Raw genomic sequence first — 25385 nt, forward strand, 5'->3', positions numbered from 1 at the left:
GATTAACTTTTTTTTTTTCAAGTTTTCTTATCTCGCGATGTTTTATATTTCATGTCGGAACAATGAAGAATTTTTTCCTCTCTTTGTTTCCTTGTTTATTTTTTTTTTTCCTCTTTTAAATAGAAATGTGAGTTTTTTTAGAATGCAGTAAAAAGAAACCAATCTTTCTCAAATATTCATTATTAGTTATTTTTATTAGTGATGGCAACAGAAGAACTTTTTTAACAAAGTACTTGAATAGAACGATTGCATTTGTATTTAAATTCTCAATGATTGAGAATGTATTTTTGATTATGGTTTTTATACTTGAGATTTACTTTATTATTTCAAACATAGACAGACTTGCGTGCTCTATACAAAAATTGGCTTATTTTTCCTGGTCAAATAAAAAAACAAGGGGCACTAGTTAGAGAAGGGCTGCACTGAGATATATTCAGGGTTACTACTGTATTCGAACCCACTGCCTCCCCGTTTCCATCATACCTAACTGGACCTCCCAATCTCATCCCCTGGTGTGAATCCGGTGAACCTTAAAAATTTTAAGTAGGAACCCCTACTTTTTACAGTTTTATATTTTTCAGATTTATATTATAATTTAATTATTATAATTAAAAATTATAATTTTTTTGCTTTTTAGATCAAAATTAGCTATGGTAAACGCGGATCTATTAATTCTGCCAGTAATGGAGGACTCGTTAACAATTTTGTCACCATTTTTAGCTTTAAAAAAGCATTATAATTCTTTAAGACAGAACAGACCCCTGCTATACTCCTTTAAGAGTTAATATTTTCAGAATTCATTCCAACAAAAAAAAAGAAAGCTTCGTGCTCACTATTTTCAGAAAACACAAAAGGAGTCCCGCAGTGGACTGATTGTTAAGACGCGGTTCCCAGCAGATCACCGAAGTCAAGCATCACTGGCTGCGATCAATGTGCAGGTGGGTGACCACTTGGATCAGTTTGCGTAGGGACCGAGGGTGTGCGGTATTGGTCCTAGTTAAACTGTTCTGCCGTAAAGTGCTCGACTTCGCGTGCAAGTCGTCGGGCTTCCAAAGCGGGGGTGCCATCCCCTCCGCAGAGGATCAAAATTGTGATGGCATGTCTTCGGATCATCCTCAGGGATGTTTCCCAAACAGTCGCCAATAGCCCATTGCGCAGTTCTAGTGCGACGAAAATGAACAACAAAAACACAGAAGGAAAAAAAAGACAAGGCACAAAAGAAAAAATCTTTTGAAAAGGTTCTAGGCAGAAACCCCTTAGAGCAGGGTTTCTTAACCTGTGGTTCATGAACCCCTAAGGGGTCCATGAGTTATATTTTGGGGGTCCGCTGACTACTCCTAATTTTTAAAACGTTGGGAAGCCCATTGCTTGTAAAGCGAGCTATGGCAGCTATAATTCCGTTTGCTACAGTGTATCTTTGCGAAGCGGGATTTTCCACACTTGTGACAATAAAAACATAACATCGATTGAATGTTGAACATGATATGCACGTTGATTTTGTCGAAAACCATCCCCCAATTCAATTTATTAATTAAGGAAAAGCGGCAGCAACCTTCACATTAAAAATTTTAATTTTAAAAATTTTGTATACTATTAAAATAATAAAATTAAATGTTTTCTAACAATTGATGTTTTTTGCAATTATTTTTCTCACAGGGGGGTGGTCCGTGACTTCTTAAAAAATTTTAAAAGGGGTCCATTACATCAAAAAGGTTAAGAAACACTGCCTTAGAGGAAACATTCGAGCACGAAACTTTCAAAATAATTATTTTTTTAATGATTGTTTTAATGCAACATTGAAATATTTAATTTTTAACAAGTTCAAATTTAACATGAACACTTTTCGGACAGAGAAGTATGTTCGCTAAAGAGAGATGTCCGCTCAGTTGTAGTTCATTTGCGTCGCACTGGAGCTGCACAATAGGCTATTGGCGACGGTCTGGGAAACATCCCTGAGGAGGAACCGCGAGTGCTGTATTGCGGCGAGCGTAGGGTTGCCTCTGAGTGAGGGTTACTAGATAAGGCGGTGAAACAGTTGACAAATAAAACCGCGGCGAGTGGAGGTGCCCGGGAGTCGACAATGTGTAAAGTCGCAACCGGAACAGGTCGGGTAAAATATTAAATTATCACCGAGTACCTGGAACTGGTAAAATATATTAGGACCCGGTACATATCTTTGATTAAAATTAATTAAATTTAGTAATGATTTGTGCTAATTCTTGCAGCAAGAGGGAATTTTAAATTTATCCCGAAAATTTTGCTTTGAATTGAATTTAAACTTGATGGTTGTCAGTGCGTAAAGTTTATATCTGTGTTTGGTTGCCATCTTTTGAGAACTGACCATTAATGAATTTTTAACATTAAAATAATAAACTAGAACTTTTTTGGAACAAGAAAAAAAAATAACACAGCTTTTCGGTTCTCAAATTTTCATATGTGTTAATAATAATCATAAACAGATTTTTTAATAAACATCGCCATTGAATACATCGTGAAAACAATTTCAATTATTATTCACATTGGCTTCAGGCTACTTACAGTATGAAATAAAACAGATGCTAATGATGCCGTTAATAAACATATATCATTCGCTAAAGGAAAAAGCCAGATATTGAAGGTCGGTCGGTTTTTATGATAAATCAAGAGTTATAAAATCGCTTTCACTCGATGACGTCTAAGTTGCAAAAAAGAACAAGTTATTATTTGAACAAATTATCCTTTTCTTTATAAGTCACTGAATATTGAATAATCGCAATAGAAAATACGTGACAGAGTTCCTTTTTTTTTTTTTGAATTATGACACGATACTATTAATTTAAGGAAATATTTTATTTTTGTCTCACTTACAAAAGAAAAAAAAAAGTCAATATTTCACTATTTACAAAAAAATATTCAATATTTCATATGATATATATTACAAAAAAAAATATAGTCAATCACAAACACTTAAATTGTGAATTTCTATCGTTCTAATTAGTTTGTTTGAGATATACGTTTGCATTTTAGTTATCGATGAAAATATTTAAGTATTTTATTATTAAAAATAATGATAAAAAAACTAAAATAATTAATTACCTATGAAAAACTTTTCATGCAAAACAGTTATTTATACTTCGCAATTTTTAACTAAAATTATCCGTGATCTTTTTTTATTACCTAAAATAAATATTTTTTGAAAACATATTTTGAGTCATTTTAATACAGGAGGTTATTTTGACATTAAATCATGTCGTTCTACTGCTAATAAAGAACAAAAAATATTCATTTATATTTGAATTTTAATTAATAAGCGAAAATATTTTCAAGTAAATTTTTTAATAAATAGTCAACTGAAAATATTGTCTTTACAATATTTTATATATTTTTAAATATATTTAAAGTAGCAAATATAAAAAATTCTGTAAATCTAAATTTTCTTCCTAAATTTTTATTGGATTTAATTTAATGACTTTACATAGATTTTGTAATTTTCTGCCTTCAGTCTATACAGGGTGTTCTGTAATAACTGTTCTTTATATATATTTTCGGAATTTTTGTCAAAAGGAAAACTATACTCTTATTAGGAAGTTGCAAAGTGATATTAAAAGGAAGAAAAAACATTACCAAGATCTAACCAACTATTATTTGAGGATTAAAGTATCAAGACCAGTCTATTTGTTGGATGAAATTCAAAATTGTTTGTGATTACTAACTTTCATTTTCGTCCTCTTCCCTCAGGAAATCAAACTGGTTTTGGTGTTTTTTATTGTATGACCAGTATGACTTTGAGGTTTTCAGAAATGGTCAGTATGATTTTGTTGTTTTTGTTGATTGATTTAAGTTTTTGATGTAATAATGGAAGGTTCAATTTTGAAAATATTTTTTTTGTTCTCAATTATATATTACATTAAAATACTGAGAAGAATAGCATTTTTACTAAATTTTTAAAAAAGATTTAAAAAATTTATATTAAGAACGAACATAACCAAACACTTTTCAACATTTACTTTATATTTACCAAAATAGTTTTGGAAGCTCAAAAATTGATTTTTTTTTTAAATTTTATGTAATAAAATAAATTATTGGAAATCTAATAAATCCTTTTCAAGGTCATCGATTGTAAGAGTCTTTATTGAAAGATATCACTACTCTGCTACCTAACAATTAACACCACAATTTACCCTGAATTAACATTGTTAACTAACTAAATCAGTATATTTCATCCTCACATAACTATTTTCTCGAACAAAATAATATATAATATTAACGCAGTTAAATCAAATAATTACTTCTTTTAAGGTAAACTTTTGATCAACGAACCGTAATAATTCACTTTTCCGCAATCATCTGCTATGCTTCGTTAATCTTTCACTATAAAACTTTCACTATATTCGTTAATCTTTCACTTAATTTCTGCGGTAACTTTTTCTTTCATTGAATGCAATCTTTATTTAAAGTGAGTTTTTCGAAATAAAATTATAATACTACTTTAGCCTAATGCATGGAAGCAGTCTGAATTTATGAGAAAACTTTATTCCATAAAATGTATAAGAAATTGATTTTTTTAAATTTTTCACGGTATATTGATATTTTACCTGTCTAGAAATATTTCACTTTTTACGAATAAATATATAAAATGAAAATTTAGAAATCGATTTAAATCCACCATTTTATTGATTGTTTGTTCAAAAAATAGCTTTCCTCACCTTAATACGCGAACAAGGAATAAGTGCAATTATTCTCGTCTATAGACTTTTTTTTTTTCCTTTTTATGTCCTACCGAAGATAATTAGAATTTCTTCCTTCTATGGCTTTCTTTTTTGCTGCAGTTTTCATTCTTATTTTATCCTGGTTTTATTCTTTAAGCTTTTAATCTTTAAAACAATGCATTTTTTCATCTCACACACACTGTTTTACTTCTAAAGATATATACTTAGTAATCTGCGATGATCGACTTAATATATATTTTACGAATCCTTATGAAAAAATTTTGATGAATCTTTGTCAAAAATCGATTGAACTTTGGACCATTGTAATGATCAATTTAAATATATATTTTACGAATATTTCAAAAATCTTTGATGTATCCTCATGAAAAATCAATGCATCTTAGTGCCATACTGCTTGACTTCTAAAGATATGCGAACTTTGATGACCGACTTTAAAATACTATATTTTACGAATCCTTGTCAAAGCTGAAATGAAAAAAGTATAAGCAAATAGATTGGCAATATATATATATATATGTATATATATATATATATATATATAGATAGATAGATAGATAGATAGATAGATAGATAGATAGATATAGATAGATAGATAGATAGATAGATAGATATAAAAGTTAGTAAGAAACAAAACCGCAATCGGAATTTAAAGAATCGCTACTGAGGAAGCTGCGACTAGGAACTTCTTTGAAACTAAAACTTTCTTGCGACTAGACATCAAAATATCAGTGAAATAGGGAGGAGTTGAAAAGTGAGTATTAAAAATACTACCAACGTTCATAAAGCAATCAAACTGAATTTCATGTTTATTATAACAGATTCCTAACTAATGATTCGATGGATTCAGTAGCGGTTTTTTCTTGTTCGAATGTAAATTTTTGACCCATAAATTTGACTTATTTTTTAACCAGGATTCTAAAATATATATTGCGAGTTGTGACTACGCAATATCTTGTATGAATGCGTCGCTTTCCAAATAGCTAAACTCCACATTCTGATTTTTTTTTCTTCATATTTTAAATACTTTTTACTGTACAAAAATTCGAAACAAATCTATTTTAAATAGGCGAGAATGTTGTACCTTGAACCGCATGCTGTACATTGGACCGGTACAGATTTTCCAATCCAGTGGCTTTTAACGACACGCTATCCAGTTTGGCATTTTCTTAAATAAAAGAAAGCTTGAACTTACACTTTTTTTTAGTTCAGGTAACAAATTGTAAAAGTAATAAAAGCTTATATAATAAATGGGACCAACTGCATCCAAGAGGAAAATTTCTAAAAAAGAGGGAGAGAGAGTGTCATTAATGGCAGCTGGATTGTAAATTGCCGGTGCAATTAATTGCGCCATCTATTGGAGCAATTTTGAGTTCAGTACATGTAATTGATAGTTGAAACAGCAGATACTGTCTGCTGTGTTGGTGATTCTTTGCAGGTTTTCCAGGTATGTACTAGAGAACTTGTTTGTTTTTTTTTCTTTTCATTTTTTATTTGTAGCGTAATTTTTTCAGTTAGTTTGATTGGAAAATTAAACCATATGTAACAAAGCTAACATCTGAAAACAAAGCTAAATTAGATCAGAATCAAAATATCATAATTTTTAAGAAAAATCTCAATTGGAAAAAACTAATTTGGTTAGGCTTAACAAAATTAAAAATGTAAATGCGTATTGGATCTAGGACCGGTATCTGTTCTTTACCATGGACGGGTCCGAGATTCATGCAACAAGTTCGGTATTCACAAAGATATTTTTCTATGAACTATGTCACTCGCAATGAAAAAAAAATTTATGCACACCGAAAGCTAAAATTTTCTAAATATTCCAAAAAATATTGTTTGAATAACTTAGTAATTTATTTTAGCTTATACAGTCTGCATTAAAAGTAAGTTTAATTGCATGAATATTTAAATTCAATCAACAAACAAATTTTAAGAAAAAAATGCAAAAGGAGCGTTATCCAAGGTGACCTATGATACAAAGATCATTCAACATATAGTAATTCAAGGAACATTCAACATATGGTGGTTTCAGGTACATTTATCATATGGTGATCCAAGATGCATGCAACATATGATGGTCAATAGTATATGTTTGCCCTAGGTGCATGCAACATATGGTGATCTAAGATCCGTACAACATATGGTAGTCTAAAGTATAACAACCATGTTGTACTTTGGACCAGTTTTCCTTATTTAGAATTTTTTTTCTGAATGGTATGATAAAATTCGTTCACAAAAAAACCTTATCAATAGACAAACTTACAAAGTATTTTCCACAAAATTTTAAGTGATTTCAACTATGTCTTTCTGCATAAAAAAAAAAAAATTACAATTTGTCCTAGGCAAAACACTTTCCCATACTTGCACTATTAGATGAATTTTTTCAGTAATTGAATAATAATTAATTTAATTTAAAATTTATATTTATTCATTCAGATTATAATTTATATTTGTTTCATGAAGTTAATTGACTTTTCTTGCAAGGCATTCATATCACTACTATTATTCATGTATCATGATAAATTTTTATAAAATAAATATAACTTAATATAACATTATTAGAATATTTAGTACTTTTTAATATTGAGTACTTTTTTGAACACAAACGCTATTCTTTGAAACTATTTTTTTTAACACAAAAAATTTTCTTAATACCGGAACTATAATTGACACTTAGTGCCATTTCTATTATTGCTATATTTATGTAATCATGCTATATTTATGTAAAAGAAAAATTACTTAATAACTTTTTAAGAATATTTACTACTTTTTTTTTAAATAAAGCATATTTTTATTTGGAAACAAACACTTTTCTTTTTTCAAAAACTATAGCTGACATTTTGTGCCATTTCTATTATTGCTATACTTATATAAAATAAAAAAATATTGCTTAATAACGTAATAAGAATAATTAGTACTTTTTTAAATAAGGTATCTTATATTTCAACGCAAATAATTTTTATTCCGAAACTATTATTGGAATTTTGTTCCATTTCTATGATTAGCAAAAAAGGTGCTGATTAAATTGGAACGAAATGTAACCTAACACTTAGCAGTTATAAATACCTGTTACAAAGTCCTAACAGTTACAGAAATAATTGATTGCTCACTAAAAAGCGTTGTTTTATGTTTTATGTGCCGATAGAGCCTTCGAAAAAAACCTACAAATAATTAAGTTAGCGAATTATTATTATAAAAAAAAAATTAGAAATCGCATAAAAAGTAAAATTTCATGTTATAGAAAATATCGATTAAAGTAATTTTATTCTGAGCTTGATATAGTTCGCGATTGATATAATTATCATATAAATATCATAGTTTTACCTAACTTCTCAAAGTATAAAGAACAGTTGATTTTCTTAGATCTTTTTTCTCTTTCTAAAACAAAATCTTTGTTGCCTAGATGTAACAGTGATAAGGAAAAACGTTCGTTTTTCCCGAATTATCAATGAACCTGATCATTTCCTTCAGTAATTTTGGCATCATATCATTTCGTAATCTTAAATAAAATATCCTTATTAAAGAAATTCATTGAAAAGGTTTTTTTTTCCATTTATTTTCCTTGTTCTTTAAAATATCTTTTCCTTAAATCGAAGTTTAACGATTTCAATAAAAACTTTATTAGTAAATTGTATTTAACTTCTAAATTTAATGATAAATTTATTACTTCGAGATTAATTTATTCATATTTTCAAAAGAATTTAGATTATATCTAATAATTGACGAATGTTTTTATTTACGTCATTTGTCTCTAAATATATATTGTCTTTTTATCAGTACTTTTAATCAATATCGTAAAATTTTAAAAAAAATTATCATCTTCAATTATTATCTTCATTATATTCATTGCAACATTTAATTATTTAAACTAACTTTATTTAATGAATATTGTAAATGAAATTTTTCAATAATTAGGTAAGTTTTATATCAGCAATTTTCCAATGAAGACAATTTTATTACAACGTTTCACTTTATTCGTTATCATGTCTGTTTGTTTCTGAGAAGCAAATCTTTCTATCAAAATTTCGACCACTTTCTAACTCAAGGGTTTGCAACTTACATGAGGCCGGGGGCCGCAATTAAAAACACCAGTCAAATGGTGGGCCGCAATTTTATCAAAATTTTATATGGGGACTGTTTTATGTTTGAAGGAGCATTACATATTACAGTCAGATTTTTATCAAGTTGTACAAAACAAAAGTATTGAATTGCAAATAATAATAAATATTTTCTTGGGTGCAAAACCTGAGAAAAAATTTTTTTTGCACCGTTGGTATGTTAAATTTCATGAAGTAATTAGGTTTTTATTTTCTTTTTTTTTTAACGAAAGAAAAGTATTTGAAACCCATATAGATTTTTTACGAAAATTGTCCGCAAAAAAAGGACAACTATTATTTGTTCACGGGCCACAAAAAAGGCTTCACGGGCCACCAGTTGGTAACCACTGTTCGAACTAATAAGAGTGTTCAATTCTCAACTATATAGAGCTATATAACTATATAGAGCTTTTTATAAGACGACCATACAAGTTTTACTCTTTTCGGAACCCTACAAACAGTGCCGTGCAATAAAAAAATCAAAGTAAGTGACAAAAAATTTGAAATTGAGATTTTTTAGATTCTATTGAGGTCATCGATTATCCGGATTAATTGGGACCGAATCTGATCCGAATAACGAAACATCTGAATAGTTGAACAAACTTAAGAAAACGGCTATAAGAATATTTTTAAGTAACTACCCTTCACACTTTTTGTTGACTTAGGATCGGAAATCGTAGTAAGGCCTATTATAGCATATTGCAAGTATGTTTTAATTTGTAAAAAATTTTATTAGAAACCTGTACCCATATTTGAAACTGCTTACCACCCACATTGAAACTGGGTGGAACGAACGTAAGGTTCTCTTCAAGGTCATCGAGAGACAAAAGAAGCCCTTTTTCGTCCCCCTAAAGATATTTTGAAAATAATGAAGCATTTTCGAGAGAAACATTTTTTTTGAAGAAGGTGGGAAAAACAACAAATCCTTCAAAGATAAATCTGTTTTCGGTGCGTGTGTAAATTTGTTATTGTAAATCTGTTTCTGGGTAATCGGGACTCTGTATTTAGAATTTTTGTTTTATGAGTTACCCATATTAAAAAATAAATAAATAAATAATTCGAAAATCAATTTTTTATCAGTTTTCAGAAATTTTATTTGAACGTTGATAGTATCAGAAAGGGAAGGAAAAGAGTTTTCAAGCCGCTTTTCTCGAAATTTATCTTGAAGTATTCACATTGTTTCTTCAATTACACAACAGAATTAAGCTTGTCATGAATTTGTCACAAAATAGAATTAATCCCCACTTGAACACATTACTTTCTGAAGTAAACATACTGACAGTTACAAAAGAGACTTATAAAGAAAACTATCAAATGATAAGTTTTTAAAAACTCACGTTTTTTATGTAGATAATAAAGAGGAAAATAATTTCAGTTTTGCTACACTTAAAACAAAATCATGATGCATCATTGTCAAAATAAACTTTTATCACAACTGAAGATCAACAGTTTATGCCCATGAAAGATGATTCTGAGGAAAACAAATTCTAAGATTTGAAAATTTTCAGAAGCAAGCATTCCATTGAAATCGTGAAAATAAAAATATACATGAATGTCACAAGCATTTATTTGTATGCCATAAAAATTTAGAAACGAAATTTACATTTTTTGATGTTTTGAAAAAAATAAAGTTTGAAAATCGAATTACACGCGAACCGCGCGTGCTTTTCTTTCAAAATTCCTCCCAATCAATTCTTTATCACATGCTTCTCATCATTTTCAATATTTTTCTTCGCACTTCTTGTTTTCTATGCGTGCACAGGAACCGTTTTTCCACAGAACAGCCTAACTTCAATGTGTAATAACTCTCAGAGAGAAGCAATTTTCAATAGTATAGCTTTTTGAAATATCTGTTCATTTATATATATATTAATGAACATAAACCGTTCGCCACCTTCCCTTGATCCTTCATTACGTCGTATGTATGACAACGAAGAATTATTTTCATTTTTTGAAAAATGTGATTTCTAATGATTTTTTAAAAAAACTTCGTTTAGTTTTTTTTTAATTTTATTTTTACATTTAATAGATTTGAAACTTATTAGGGTTTCACTAAATTACCTATATTTGAAAAGGAAAACTATTATTGAACTCTATGCAAAGGAAAAAAATCTATATAAAGCAATGTTTTGTAACCATCAGTATTCTTGAATTCAAAAAATTCAAATAAAATATCCAGAAGAAAACACCTCATCTTAGTTAGGAATAATTAAAGAATTAATTGGGAATTTATTAGAATTTCACTAAATCACTAATATTTAAAAATAGGAAAGCCATTATTTGACTCTAAGATAATTAAAAGAAGAAGAAAAATCTTTATAAAGCAATGTTTTGTTACCGTCAATATTTTTGATTTTAAAAAATTAAAATCAAGAAATGAAGAGGAAAACACAGATCTTAATACAGTCTTGAAAGAAAACACAAATGTAGGGATACTACGTACGCTTAAAACTGTAAAAAATGGTGACTAATAAAAAAGGAAATTCTATAGAAAGAAATTAAATTTAGTAACATTTTCTAGTTCATTTCTTTCAATTCACTATTGAAAATGCACGTATGAGTATTTTCTCTTTAAATATACACGGAGGAAAAAATTCTTGTAAAATTACAGTACTGTGCGTGGTGATGACATATCCAGTAAAAAAACAATTAATTGACAATTTGATAGTTAAATGCAAAAAAACAAAAAGTATATCAAAATCTAACGAATCACTACGGATAAAAGAGAGATGGAAAAGTTAAAACCTATTTGATTGCCAGAGAAAACAGAAAGAAGATAGAAAGAGATTATATGAAAAGCCTCAAAGTTACATCAGTTAATCAAACAGGTTTCTGATGTCTCTCACCTTCTTCAGCAATGATTCTATGAATTTCGATATCGTATTTGTTCCATCCTGGCTTAAATATTTATTAAAAATCCCTAATGTATCTACTTTTTTTAATTTCATTTTTGATAAGGATTCTAAAACTATCAAGATTAGTTATAGCAGAACATCCTGCAACTTTAGGTATGCTCAATAGATTTTCATAAAAATAGTATAGTTAACAAATAGTATAGTTAATAAATGGTATAGTTATTAAATACTAATTTAACATAAAAATGAATTATTATAAAAATGTAAATATTTCGCATACGAATTAGCTATTCTGCATCTGAAATATTTTATAACGAAGCAAAAATATAAGAGTTTATTGCTATTCTTTTATCTTACATGATTTTTAGAAATTTACTTTATCTGACTGGAACTAGGGTTTAATAAAATAAAAAAGTTATAACAATACTTTATTACTTATCATCTCTGAACTAAATTCAAGGCAAAATAAAAATGATTCCGAAGTCACGGCAATGAACTTCATCTGATAAGAAAAGATTGATACGATTGTATATGTTTCTTTCCTTAAATTCTATTTTGAGTAAAAATAGCTTTAATTTACATAAATCTATACACGAGGCAAGAACAATGCACAAAAAATACTGATTACAGGTAGGACCAGGTTTTTTCTTTCTTTCTTTTTAAAAAAAAAAAAAAGAACAATTCAAGTTACACCTATACGCAAATGCTGAGCTCTTAGCTGGCACCTCTGTCCTGCAGTGGCCTGTAACTTTGTAAGACAGCGGAGCTGTAATAGTGTTTGTGTAGATACTTCATTTGCTCTCCGCAGCTCGTAGCCTAAGAGCGTTTTGAATTCCAAACTTTATTCCAATCTTCTTTTTTTTCTCTTTGTTTACTCATCGTTAATATGGCTAGCAGTCTAATGTGCGGATATAATCGTGTAAGCTAACGACAAAATTATTATGTTTTCGTTTTTTTTTTCTGGCTTTTAAATTTTGTTAACGTAATTTTTTAAATTTTTGAAAAATTTTAATTATTTTTTTAATAATTTTTATTTTTTTCTTTTAAAAATTACTTTTCCTTTCTGTCCTTGTATTTACATCTCTCTTCTCTCTCTCTCTCTCTCTCTCTCTCTCTCTCTCTCTCTCTCTTTATATATATATATATATATATACAGGTATAGGACAAAATAATAGGAACACCTGTGCATAGTGGTACTATGTACAGGTGCTCCTATTATTTTGTCCTATACCTGTATATATGTAATACAAAAATTATAAATATTTTTATATCAATAAAAGCATTAAAACTATTTTCATAAAATGTCTTTGATAAAGAATAGGTGTAGAGATATTCTATTTTGGGACTTACAATTTAAACATACAATTGAATTATAATTAGATTTATACTTCAAAGGAGTTATTTTTAGAATCTCTCCCTCTTTCACTTCCATATTAGGAAGCATTAAATGATTTTCCTTGATGCGTAGAGTTGCAAGGTATGCGACGATTGAGCCTTTTTTCACAAACAACTCTTGTAATAAACTAATTCATATTTGAACCAAAGTGAAATTTCCTCTGAGCACTAAGAACTGTAGGGTCATCGGATGTGACAATCTCGATCCAACATCAGTATTCCCTTAGCGACAAAGATACAGGTAGTGGAAAAGACGGGGTGTGATTTCATCCTCCAGTAATCAGGCGACTTTTTTTTCTTCCCCGGCGTGTGTGATGGGATGGGGGAAAACTTCCACGTAGCAGCCAGTCGGACGATAAGCCTATATTTCAAATGGATAAGCACTGGTTTTCTTCAAAAGGTTTCCTCCGCGAAGCCTTATCCTGCTAGGCTTGTAATAACAGGCTACATCCCTCTTATCACTGGTTACAATTAGCTCAAATAATTCAGTCGTGAACCAATTATTCCCTCATTAGTTTTATTTACGGGTAGGCTGGTGGCTAAAACATTTCACATCCACTCTCCACAAGGGAGGGGGTGGACAAAACTCCGGATGGTTCCGGCGCATCTTACATGGATCACATCATACAGCAAGAGTCACGCAAAAACAATCGCTCCTGCATTAAGTACTAACAGAAAATGAGTGAAAAGGCTCAATCGTCGCATACCTTGTAACCCTACGCATTAAGGAAAATAATTTAATGCTTCCTAATATGGAAGTGAAAGAGGGAATAACTCCTTTGAAATATAAATCTAATTATAATTTAATTGTATGTTTTCAGCCTTGAGTCCCAAAAGAGAATATCTCTACACATATTCCTTACCAAAGACATTTTATGAAAAGAGTTTTAATGCTTTTATTAATACAAAAGTATTTAAATTTTTTGTATGATATATATATATATATATATATATATATATATATATATATATATATATATATATATATATATATATATATATATATATATATATATATATAATGACTAAATATTCTAACTAAATATTCTAACTTACACGAGATCAATTTCAAATATCATATAACAGTTTCAATTTAATTTAACTAATTTTTTTAATCTCAAGTGGCTTATTATTAATTGACATGAAAAATACTTATTTTTACTTTACATGGGAGTACCTAGGTCTTGCGCGAAAGTACTTCTTTCGAAACGAGGGTTGTTATTCACGAATACGAGGCATAAAAACCCAACAATTCGCTTTTTATTACGTTTATAAAAGTATAGAAACATTTAATTGCTATGTCATTATAGCATGCAATTATAGTACCTTTCTTTACATACTGAAGATAAATCTCAGGTGCTTTTTAGTGTCTTGAAACTCACAATTCAGATTTGTGTAATTTATTATGAGAACTTTAGAAATCGAAATTATATCTGACATTCGAATGATGCTTGTATCTCAGAAGGTTATTTTACTTACAGGGGAAACAGTTACCTCATTCATTATTATTTATTTTTCTATTTTTTACACCAAAACCTCAAAAAGATTTATAGTAAACAATTATAATATTTCTTCTTAGTATAGACTATATTTAACGAAAAAATATATCTTTTAGTTAAATAGTATATACTGTATCTAAATGAAAAAAAAAATATTTTAAAAACTATTTCTTCTCACTCTAATTTAATAATATAAGCCATTCTGAAAGCAAATGCCGTGGTTCTTGTTATCTTCTGCACTGTTTACTTTTTTTCTCGTAAACATATGACAAAGTGATTTTTTTTCTCTTCTAACCTCATTCATTATTATTTATTTTTTTATTTTTTACACCAAAAATTCAAAAAGATGTATAATAAAAAATTATTATATTTATTCATAGTATATACTATATTTAACTAAAAATATATAGATTATTTAAATAGTATATACTGTATCTAAATGAAAAAAAAAATTTGAAAGCTAATGCTTCTCACTCTAATTCAATAATAATAGCCATTGTGAAAGCAAATGCCGTAGCTCTTGTTATCAACTGCACTGTTTATTTTTTTTCTCGTAAACATAGGACCCAGTGAGTTTTATTTTCTCTTCTAAGTTTTGCTTTACGATAAAAGTTGTCATGAATCTTGAAAGATAATACTGAATAATGACAAGCCTTATCTTTCAATAAGCTTTAAAAGTAAACTTGCTCGAATTGTAAGAATATTTTTAACAAAGACCAATCTAAAATTTTGTTTGATTTTTTTAAATATTAACATATGACTCTTCATTGATAGTTTAAGACCAATAGTAACCGACCTATCCCCGAAGGAGTTTGCGGATAAGGGTTTCACCCGTTTTCACGTGAACTAAACACTACAAAATTACAGAAAAGTAAAAGTACAAAATTAAAAAGATTGAAACACATAGGAAAAATCCCGAAATCGAAAAAATAAAACAGTATAAAAATTAAAAGTGCTTAAAACATCAAAGTAGATAAAATCAACCGACAATAAAAATGTCAAAAATACAGGTAAAAACATATAAAAGTAAGGTCAGGTAAAACATCAAATGGTAAAATATGAAAAACCACATTAGAAACAAATAAGACTAAAATAAGATTAATAAAATAATTAAAATAGTCGACTAAAAGTTCAAGTGTCTCCCTTTCAAGGCTAAGTGCCTCTAAGATTAAAAATGTTCTAAGGTAAACCAAAGTTTCACTAAAAGGATAAACATAAAAAGATGACACCAGGTAGGACAGAGGGTGCTGAAGTTGACCAAGAGCAAGATTTCATTTCGAATGTCCTATGTATAATGAAGATGCCAGTTCAAGGGGAGTACAAAGTCATGGAAACGGTAAGTGCCGAGGTAAAATATTAAAGGCAGATATTTAAAACCAGAAAACCTAAAAGCCGAAAGTTTAAAAAATAAAACCAGATAAAATTAGTCAGGTGTACTCGCAGGGGCAAGCAGATCATCCAGGGTATATTTAAGAATTTCAATGATTTTCCCCCTGCATTGATAGTTTAAAGGTTTCATAATTAGACATCGATATAAAATGTACAGCAAGCAAACAAATATTCATCCCGAAAACATAATGGATTATTAACGATTCGAATTTCAGGTACTGGAATGCAGACTATTCAATAGAGTTCGATAGTCGCCAACGATTGTGAATTGCTTAGAATTACAGTTGCATAAGAATTATGACAAAGATTGTGAAAAATGCTGTTAAAAATTAGACATTATTTAAATATTTTACATAAAATAATAAACAACTCTTTGAGAGAAAGAGAATAAATAACTGGTTTCTTAAGCAGAACGCAGTAAATTGTACTTTTCTATCTCCTTCCATTTTTGTTTAATTGATTTTTAATATCGTCGGTTTTTTTTGGTGAGCCTTTTATCGTCCCTTATAAACGAAACTTGGAAGTGATAAAATAATAATAATTAACTGAATTATTGATCCTATTATTGAATACGTTAATGATATGGTAACAATGTTTTTTCTTTTTGACATGGCAAATTTACTTTTTTACAATAATTCTAAATCTATGAAAAAAATTTGGTTTTCTTTCACCTACATATCAGAAAGTTGTGAATCATTTTTTACAATTTTTCTTTAATGATACCAAACTTGATATTCTTTAATTATTTTCAAAATGTAATTTAATTTTATTATCATGCCATTTAAACGATTTTTCTCAATTGTTTCTTAAAATCCCTCTCTTTTTATTATTATCTAGTTCAAAATTTTTTTCGTGCAGAAATAATATCACACATTTTAAGAATCCTATTAGCTAGCAATCTTAAATTTAAAAAAAAAATAGTAATAACTAAATAAAAAAATGCATTTTTTTATTCAGTTATTATTTAGTTGCAAAAAAATTGCTCAACTGTTTTCTGAGATATTTTGCTCCTGAAAATTCGCATTTTGTGTAAAATTTGTCAACATAAAACAAGATGTACACAATTAAGTCACATTAACATTTTAAAACATTTAAAAATTTGATCTGCGGGATTAAAAAATGCGCTCATAAAGTTATTAATTACAATGCTATATTTACATCTTTTTTTTTGTTTTTGTTTTCGTTCTTAAAAATAATAAGAGATAGTTTTTGCCTCTAGACTACCCCAATATTCAAAATAAGTCATTTGTAAATAAAAATAATAATTTTCATGAATGCAAATTGGTATCAGTTATTAGTTCAGCACAAAAATTCGTGAAATCTATTGTTAGTTTTTACAATTTCATCAAACAACACGTCAATTACATAAATTTTTTTTTTTGAAAAAAGGAAAAAGAATACTCAAAATATCTAAGCATAAAATGCAATTTCAGCTTGGTTAATGTGTGTCATTAAAAATAAATGTGCATAAAATGAAAATTAACGAGCCCCTTCGAATATGGAAATAGACTTAATAAAAAATTAAGAGACAGTGGGTACTTAGATGCGCTACAAAAACCGTTAATTGCATTTGAAGATATTCCTTCTTTAGCGAATTTACAAGCATGTATGTTGTATTTGGTTTGCTTTCGCTTAGTGTATGGTTAGTTAATCCAACTAATGTACACCGAAATGCATTTACTTTACCAAAAATTGGCTATCGTTTAAATGGTAAAGAGCTAAAAATCAAACATAACATGAAAACAACGTTTCTCTGTGCAAGTGATTGTATTCGTTTACAGGAATGTTCTGCTTATAATTATTTGGAGACAAATGAATCGTGTCAGTTAATAGCTACGGCCAATTTATCGGATTCTGAACCGGATCCAAATTCTAAAGTAGTTTTGAAAAAGGTAAGTTATTAAAAAATAAAATAAGCTTATGACTATAGCAAGACTTGTTTGTTTTCTGAAACAGGCCGTTACTTAAATTGAAATGAGCTGCAAATAAAATGTAATTGCGTTTTATCAAAAAGTGATATTGTTTATTTGAAAAATGTTCTGCTTATAGAACTGCGTTTATAGTTGCTAAATTAATTCTATCTTCTGCTAATCGATCTAATTTAGTGACTGATGAATTGCATCAGTTAGTAGCTACGGTTGAATTGTTGTATTTTGAGCCAAATCCAAATTTAAAATTAGTTTAGAAAGAGATAAGTTATGTATAATCAAATTAATTTGCATATACTACAAAAGGCAATAATTTTTTTTCCTTCAAAAATTGGTTATAGAAATAAACCGAAAATAAACTTTAGATAAAAGCATGAAATATAGCTACATAAATATTATATGCATAAATAGCATATGCATATGCATAAATATAGCTACATAAATATTATATGCATAAATTATTATATTTGTTTTCAAGAAAGTTCTGCTTATTTAGTGGCTAATGAATCGTGTCAGTTAATAGCTACGACCAATTTATCGAATTCTCAACAGTTAATAGCTACGACCAATTTATCGCATTTTGAATAGTTAATAGCTACGACCAATTTATCGAATGCTCATAATTAGCTTTATTTACCTATATAGCCTTAGTTTATTTTGCCAAATCTTTCAGCTTTGTTGATATTAACTTATGAGGATACGGAGTTAGTCTTTGAAAGTTTTCTTTTAAGTTCTAAGCCCATTCAACCAAAAACAGCTAAAGACAACCTTTGAAAGTTTGAGTGCCTTTCCTTAAGAAGCATATAAAAAGGCTAAACACGTTCAGTTTAAATGACAGTTAGGGATTATAAATTTTACCAACTGGATGTTTCCGGATAAGAGAAAAAAGGCCATGCATACATTTTATTTTCTTACACATTCTAATTTTCTTTTTAATGAAAATTGAATTCTTAAAATAATTTTTACTCACCTACACATTTCCGCAAAATGACATGTAATACCATTATAAGCATTACATATTTCCTAGATTTTAAAATTTAATTAATTAAATTTTTAATCATTCTGAATCGTGTTATTAAGTAAACCTATCATTCAATTTTTATCACATTTTATGAAAAGCAAATATAAATTCATTTATTCTTTTCTTAACACTTAATTTAATGGCTTACTTTTTAATTTAATACAAGTGTCATACTCATTAATTCACTGTCGTGATTAAATCAAATATCAAAATCTATTTTTCTTTAAGCAACTTTATTTCTCTAATCACAAAAATATTTCATTTGCAGGGTTATAATAAATTCTAACAATCGTTTTGATGATTAAACTGTAGCCATATTATTTTAAAATCAATAATAAGGCTGTTCTTCAAAGGCTCCATTGTCATATTAGATTATGCTTTTTTGCGAATAATATACTATTCTCATAACTGCTGTGAGTTTACTACAATTACTCATGGCTGGATATATACGAAAAATATACTATTTTCATAACTGCTGTGAGTTTACTACAATTACTCATGGCTGATAAGTTAGCGTATCTTAAGCCAGCTCTGTCAATGCTTATTCTGAAAATGGCACAAAACACCATTACGGAAAAAAGCCACAGTTTTGTGAAGATGAAAAGCATTAGCTGTCTAATTTTTTTATTATTTAAAAACTTACTCCAATGCTGCAATTATCTGGAGTCATAAAAATTTGCAAAATATGAGAATAAGGTAGTGAATTTATTAATTTTTATTTAAGTGAAAAAATGTTGCCTCATTGGCAATTTTTAAAAAAGTTTAGTAACTTTTAAAATAAATATTTAAGTTATTTGCAAGTTTTAAAACCTAGATAATTCTTCGCGGAAAGATAGATATATAATTTCAAATTACCGTTTTGCTTCAAGAGTAAAGCACTTTAACTGTGGTGTTTTAATTTTCCTTGGCGACAGAACTTCGAAAAACCTTATTAATACCGCGGTTTGGCTTTATTTTCGGCTATATTATCTATCGAAAACTCGACAACTTTGGATCTCTTCCCATGCTTCTAAGAGTCAGTTAGCGACTATTCATTCACTTGTAACTTAAAATTCGTGGCATTAGGACATGGGGTTTTTTGGATGACTGATGGCCCAGTCTGATAGCTAAAAGGTTTTACTGTCTTCGTCTCGATAAAGAGATGCTGCTAACTGTTCAAACCAAATGCATGTACCCCAACAACTTTTATAATTATAGGGTGTTCCGTAATGACGACCCTAAAAATGCATTTTTAAAACCTTGTCAAAACTGCATTCATATTAGAAGTCGAAAGTTAATTATTATTTACGCAAAGAAAAATAATAAAAATGCTATGGAAATCCAGCGAATCAGCAGTGAGGAAGGTGAGCTTAAAAATATCAAAACCAGTTTAATTGTGACCAAATATTAACTTGTAAACACTGATAAATATATAGCTTTTAACTATATTACCACTGATAAATAAGGCTTTTTTATAACTTTCAAAAATATATATTCACGGAGCACTATGCGTACCAAAACCATAGAAATTCAGTTGCGAAACAAACAAAGAGCAACTTTAAAACTTCTTAACTCAAAATCGACAAAATTTCGATTGATTCTTTTTTCATTAAATTTTTCAAATGTAAATTTTATTAATTATTTTATCTTATAGTTTGCGAAGTCTTCAAATGACGTTTAACATCTGTGTATTTTATAGCTAACTTGCAACATCAACCCTTGTTTGCAAGGTGGTACGTGTCATGAAGTTCCGACTTCTGTTTATGATGTAAGAGGATACAAATGTTCCTGTCCTTGTGGACGTTGTGGACATAATTGCAATAGATGTAAGAAATTTTTTATTATGTTTCTTAAGAAAACATTGATTTTTTGTATTATTTATATAGTTTCCTACAAACGTTTGACAACAAAGTGAACGACTTATAACAAATAAATAATACGACTTTGGAATATACCAATAAAATGTGTAGATTCTTTAGAGTGGATTCTTTATAGTTAAAATTCAAATACGTGAGTATTCCATAATTCATACTAACTAAACATTTATTTATTTCAATTATTACTACAAAATACTTTTTACAAATAAATTTTACCCAAGTATTTTTCGTGCACAATGCGAAAAAAAATGAACTACTTAGAATAATTTTGGATCCAATGATCGGATCTTCACGTTATAAGATACAGTCTTATTGGTTCGTGGGGGGGGGGCCCTCAAACATGCTAATTCATTAGTGCAAACAATATTTTAAAGTACGAAATCAGACACAAAAACGTACTTTCACTGAATGAACTTGCTTTTTCTTTTGGAAGATTTGAATTTCAAATTTCCAAGATATGGAATGGTAGCAGTAATTTGAGAAATATGATCCCAATAATTTTGTCAGGAGAGCACTCCAAAGTTTGAACCCTTTAATGTTAATTTTACTTTTTGCGCATTTCGCTTTATCTCAGAAACTTTTTAAGCGAATGGAAAAATCTTTGCCTATAATTATAAAAATTGTAATGATTTGTAATAACTATTTAGTAATTTTTTGAAATTTTTTTTTATTTTATTTTTATTTTTTTCGTCATATGCCTGTTTTAGGCAGATAGGGCGCGATTGTTCTTGTTTTTCAGTGGCGCCATCTATGGCCAAGAATTCGACTTCTGCCACACCATTCACACAACCACAATCCCGTTCATAGGGTGGATCACATTCACACACGCAAAGGAGAAAGGACATAGAACACACACAGAGAGAAAGAAACAGAACTTGCCCCGGATTCGAACCCAGGACCTTTCTGATGCAAGGACAGTTTCCTGCTCCCTACACAGGCCGGTCGGCGAAATTTTATTATTAAAAGTAAAAAAATTTTGAATTGTAAGGCATACAATTTTTTATATAATTTTAAAGAATGTAATTTTCCATGACAAAAAAACAAAATTTAGCGAAATTGGTCAAATAATTCCTGAGAAATCGAACTTTAAGTATCAGACTTTTTTGAAATTCAATACCTTTTAAGTATCTGAATTTTTTGAAACTCAATTTTTCAGGAACTATTTGACTGATTGATGGTATAAAATTTTTTATATCATTTTAAAGAATGTAATTTTTTATGGCAAAAAAAAAAAAGAAAAATTTTGCGAAATTGGTCGAATAATTCCTGAGAAATCGAACTTTAAGTATCAGACTTTTTTGAAATTCAATACCTTTTAAGTATCTGAATTTTTTGAAACTCAATTTTTCAGGAACTATTTCACTGATTGATGGTATAAAATTTTTTATATCATTTTAAAAAATGTAATTTTATGTAGCAAAAAAAAAAGAAAAATTTTGCGAAATTGGTCGAATAATTCCTGAGAAATTGAATTTTAATTATCTGACTTTTTTGAAATTCAATTTCTCAGGAACTATTTGACAGATTTCGCTCAAATTTTTTATTTTTCGATGTAAATCTGCATTCTTTAGAATGATGAAGTAAAATTTTATACTTTATAATTCAAAGTTTTATCGACTATTATTAAATAAAATTATAAAAAATACTAAATGATTATTAAAAGTTACTTTCACATGGAATTATCTTTGGATAAGCAAATTTTATAATAGTGTGCAAAAATTTTCTAATTTAACTATCGGGACCATATGTGTCCCAAATTGCTGCTACCAATATATTTTGGTGGTTAGAAGTCTATATTCGTCGAATGAAAGGTATGTTAATTCAGAGAAAGTAATTTTAACAGTACGTTAAAAGAGATATTCAGTTAAACTTGTTTTTTTTTTTTTTTTTTTTTTTTTTTTTTTTTTTTTTTGCTCATTTTACCGGTTTTGCCTTCCTTCCAGGTATTTCCGAATTTAAAGAGAATACACCGGTTTGATACTTTAAAAAAGATTTATTTTATTTATTAATTGGTATAAAAAGTATTTTTATTTATTTATTTTGGAAATATTTTCAATAAATGTCTAGCAAAAATTTCTTACTAAAATACTGATTTTATCCGATTTTACTACCTGGATACATTTTAACAGGTTAGAAATTTTGAATAATAGGAAACCAGTTAGATATTTTGGCAGGAAACACTATCTTTGTTTTTTTTTAATTTTTTATTTTCATTGGATTAACGTTTCGCCCCCTGATGGTTCTGCTAATAAAAAACAGTGCTTAATACTGTAAGCTTTCCTTTATAGCAAGCCATTTTCATTCGTATTATTCATTAGAGAAACTGTGCATGGGGGGGGGGACATTCGCGATTTTGAGAAAGTTCCAGAAGGCTAATATGAACTAAAACTCCCATCTGATATATAAAATCATTACAATGATATAAAAATAACTGGCACAGTCGCAATCGTTATAGAATCTCTTATTGCTGTAACCTAAAAAAAATTTATCTTAAAAAGATTTAATTAGGTTGTTACAAAAATTATGCAACACCCTTGCAGCATCCCTTACTGAAAGATCTTTTTTATAGCAGTGACGAATCAAAACATAAAGTTCAATTTTATCCAAAGTCATTTAAAGCTTCTTTATGAAAGTTTAAACTAGGAACACCAAAAAAAACAATAACACAAAATGAAAATTAGTAAAAGTTGAAATTTTCGCAAGTGCTGCTGAACTTTTTTAACAACCTAACATTAACCTCGCCACACGTATTTCTGAGGAACAATGTAAATAGTCATAGTTTTCTTTAGTATTTAGAACTATATTTTCCAAATTGTAATAATTTTCTCATAAACAATTAAAATCGAATTATTTAAAAACCATTCATGTGACCTCAAAATAAACAAAATATTTGAACTCAGCATCTTTAAATCTATAATATATATATATATATATATATTTTTTTAATAAAAAAATTTTTTAAACTTGTTGCCATTTCCTATTTTTGTCTGTTAGCAACGCCATCAATTTAAAAATATTACACTTATTTTTGTAAGATGAAAAGTTAATGTAGTTTTTGAAGCATAGCGAGGATTTTTAAAATCATGATCAATTTTGGGGTACTGAATATTTCTACCACTTTTAACTCTTTATCCTTGATGTCGATTTAACTGTTAAAAAAATGGACGCAACCATTAAGAAGATAAAACTCAGAATTTACACGCGTACTATATAACACCTGGAACATACATGCCAACTCTTCCAGATTATACGGAAGATTTATTTTAATATTTAATATGACAGCAAAATTAATACATTTACACTTTATTCTTGTTTGAATAAATGTGATTTAAAATTATTTTGACTTACATTATATTTAAATATTTTGCCGGCCAGGTGACCGAGCGGTTAGCGTGCCTGGCTGCGGGTTCGAATCCCGCTCTGGGCATGGATGTTTCTCCCTCTCTTTGTGCTGTCCTCTGTTGTGTGTATATAAGATGCGTGAATGTGGCCCACCCTATAAACGGGTTTGTGGCAGTGTGGCGTGGACAATGTTGCTCGCCTCCGTGACTTTGGTTCACAGGTGCCCACTGGGTAACGCGAAATGAGCAGCAATTCTGGCATAGTATAGGCAAAGATTCAAATTCAGTGCCTGCCATTGGGAAAAAAATAATATTTAAAATGTATTTATAGTAGAGCTGGTTCTCTGAAAATGTGTTAAGTGTCGACTATATTTTAATAAAACACAATCTTATTATGGCCCTATTGCTTGGCTCTATTTCCCTATTGCTTGAAAAAAAAATTCGGAGAAAGAGTAAAGGCTAGTAGGTATGCTATTAATAAAGTTGTCACTGAGTATTGAGACATGAAAATTTTAACATTTAAAATGTAGGTAATTTATCTATAGGTGTCAGTGGTGCCTCTCAGGCACTTTCTGAGAGCAAACGGTTAATATCTGCAATACTTATGTGCTTCATAATTTTTTTTTCCAGTGCATTTTGGACAAGTTGAAGACGCTTGTATATATCTCTTCAATGCCGGTTACAAGAAAGTTGAAAGTCAGGAAGAATGTATGTCATTTTGTTGGGATACACAAGGTTGTAGATCTGCTGATTACATAAGTAGTGAAGGAGCTTGTTGGCTGAATTCAGTTACAGGAGACGAAGAACCTTTGACTATGGATTGTGATAAGTGGTATCCAGGTGTAGCTTATCTCTTTTTCAATTGCACTTGTGATCCTTCGGATTAATAAAGCAAAAACTTCTGATCGGATATTTATACATTGTAGTAGCGATCTGAATCAGTTGATTTGAATTACTGATGATTTAGTTCGTTGTTGAAATCCTCTGATTTATTTAAAATGGATGTCATTGATTTAAATCAATTTAAAAAAAATGTATTGATTGTTATTAAATGAATATATTTATTGAACCTCAAAAAGTGATTTCATTTTTAATGCCAATTTACAACGAGAGAATATCCAGAATTACATACATATATTTTAGAATATATTGATTGTTGTTAAATAAATATATCTCTTACGGCTCAAAATGATTGATTGTTATTAACTAAATATATTTATTTAGCCTCAAAAAGTTATTTTATTTTTAATGCGTATTTACAAAGATAGAACATCTAGAACTACATACATATATTT

The 25385-nt window shown here is 28.8% G+C and overlaps 1 protein-coding gene across 1 annotated transcript; it reads left to right on the top strand.

Moving 5' to 3' along the window:
• Positions 1-6093: 6093 nt before the first annotated feature.
• Positions 6094-25168, top strand: LOC107450572 (uncharacterized; the record flags this gene model as incomplete). The annotated part of the gene is made up of 4 exons (XM_071188342.1): positions 6094-6153; positions 17726-17836; positions 20572-20698; positions 24721-25168. Coding segments are annotated over 4 exons (555 nt in total), but the record flags the coding sequence as incomplete, so codon positions are not given.
• Between the last annotated feature and the right edge of the window lie 217 nt (positions 25169-25385).

Source organism: Parasteatoda tepidariorum, chromosome 12 (genome assembly GCF_982258835.1).
Source record: "Parasteatoda tepidariorum strain Cologne lab strain chromosome 12, Ptep-v5.0, whole genome shotgun sequence".
Lineage (NCBI taxonomy): Eukaryota > Metazoa > Arthropoda > Arachnida > Araneae > Theridiidae > Parasteatoda > Parasteatoda tepidariorum.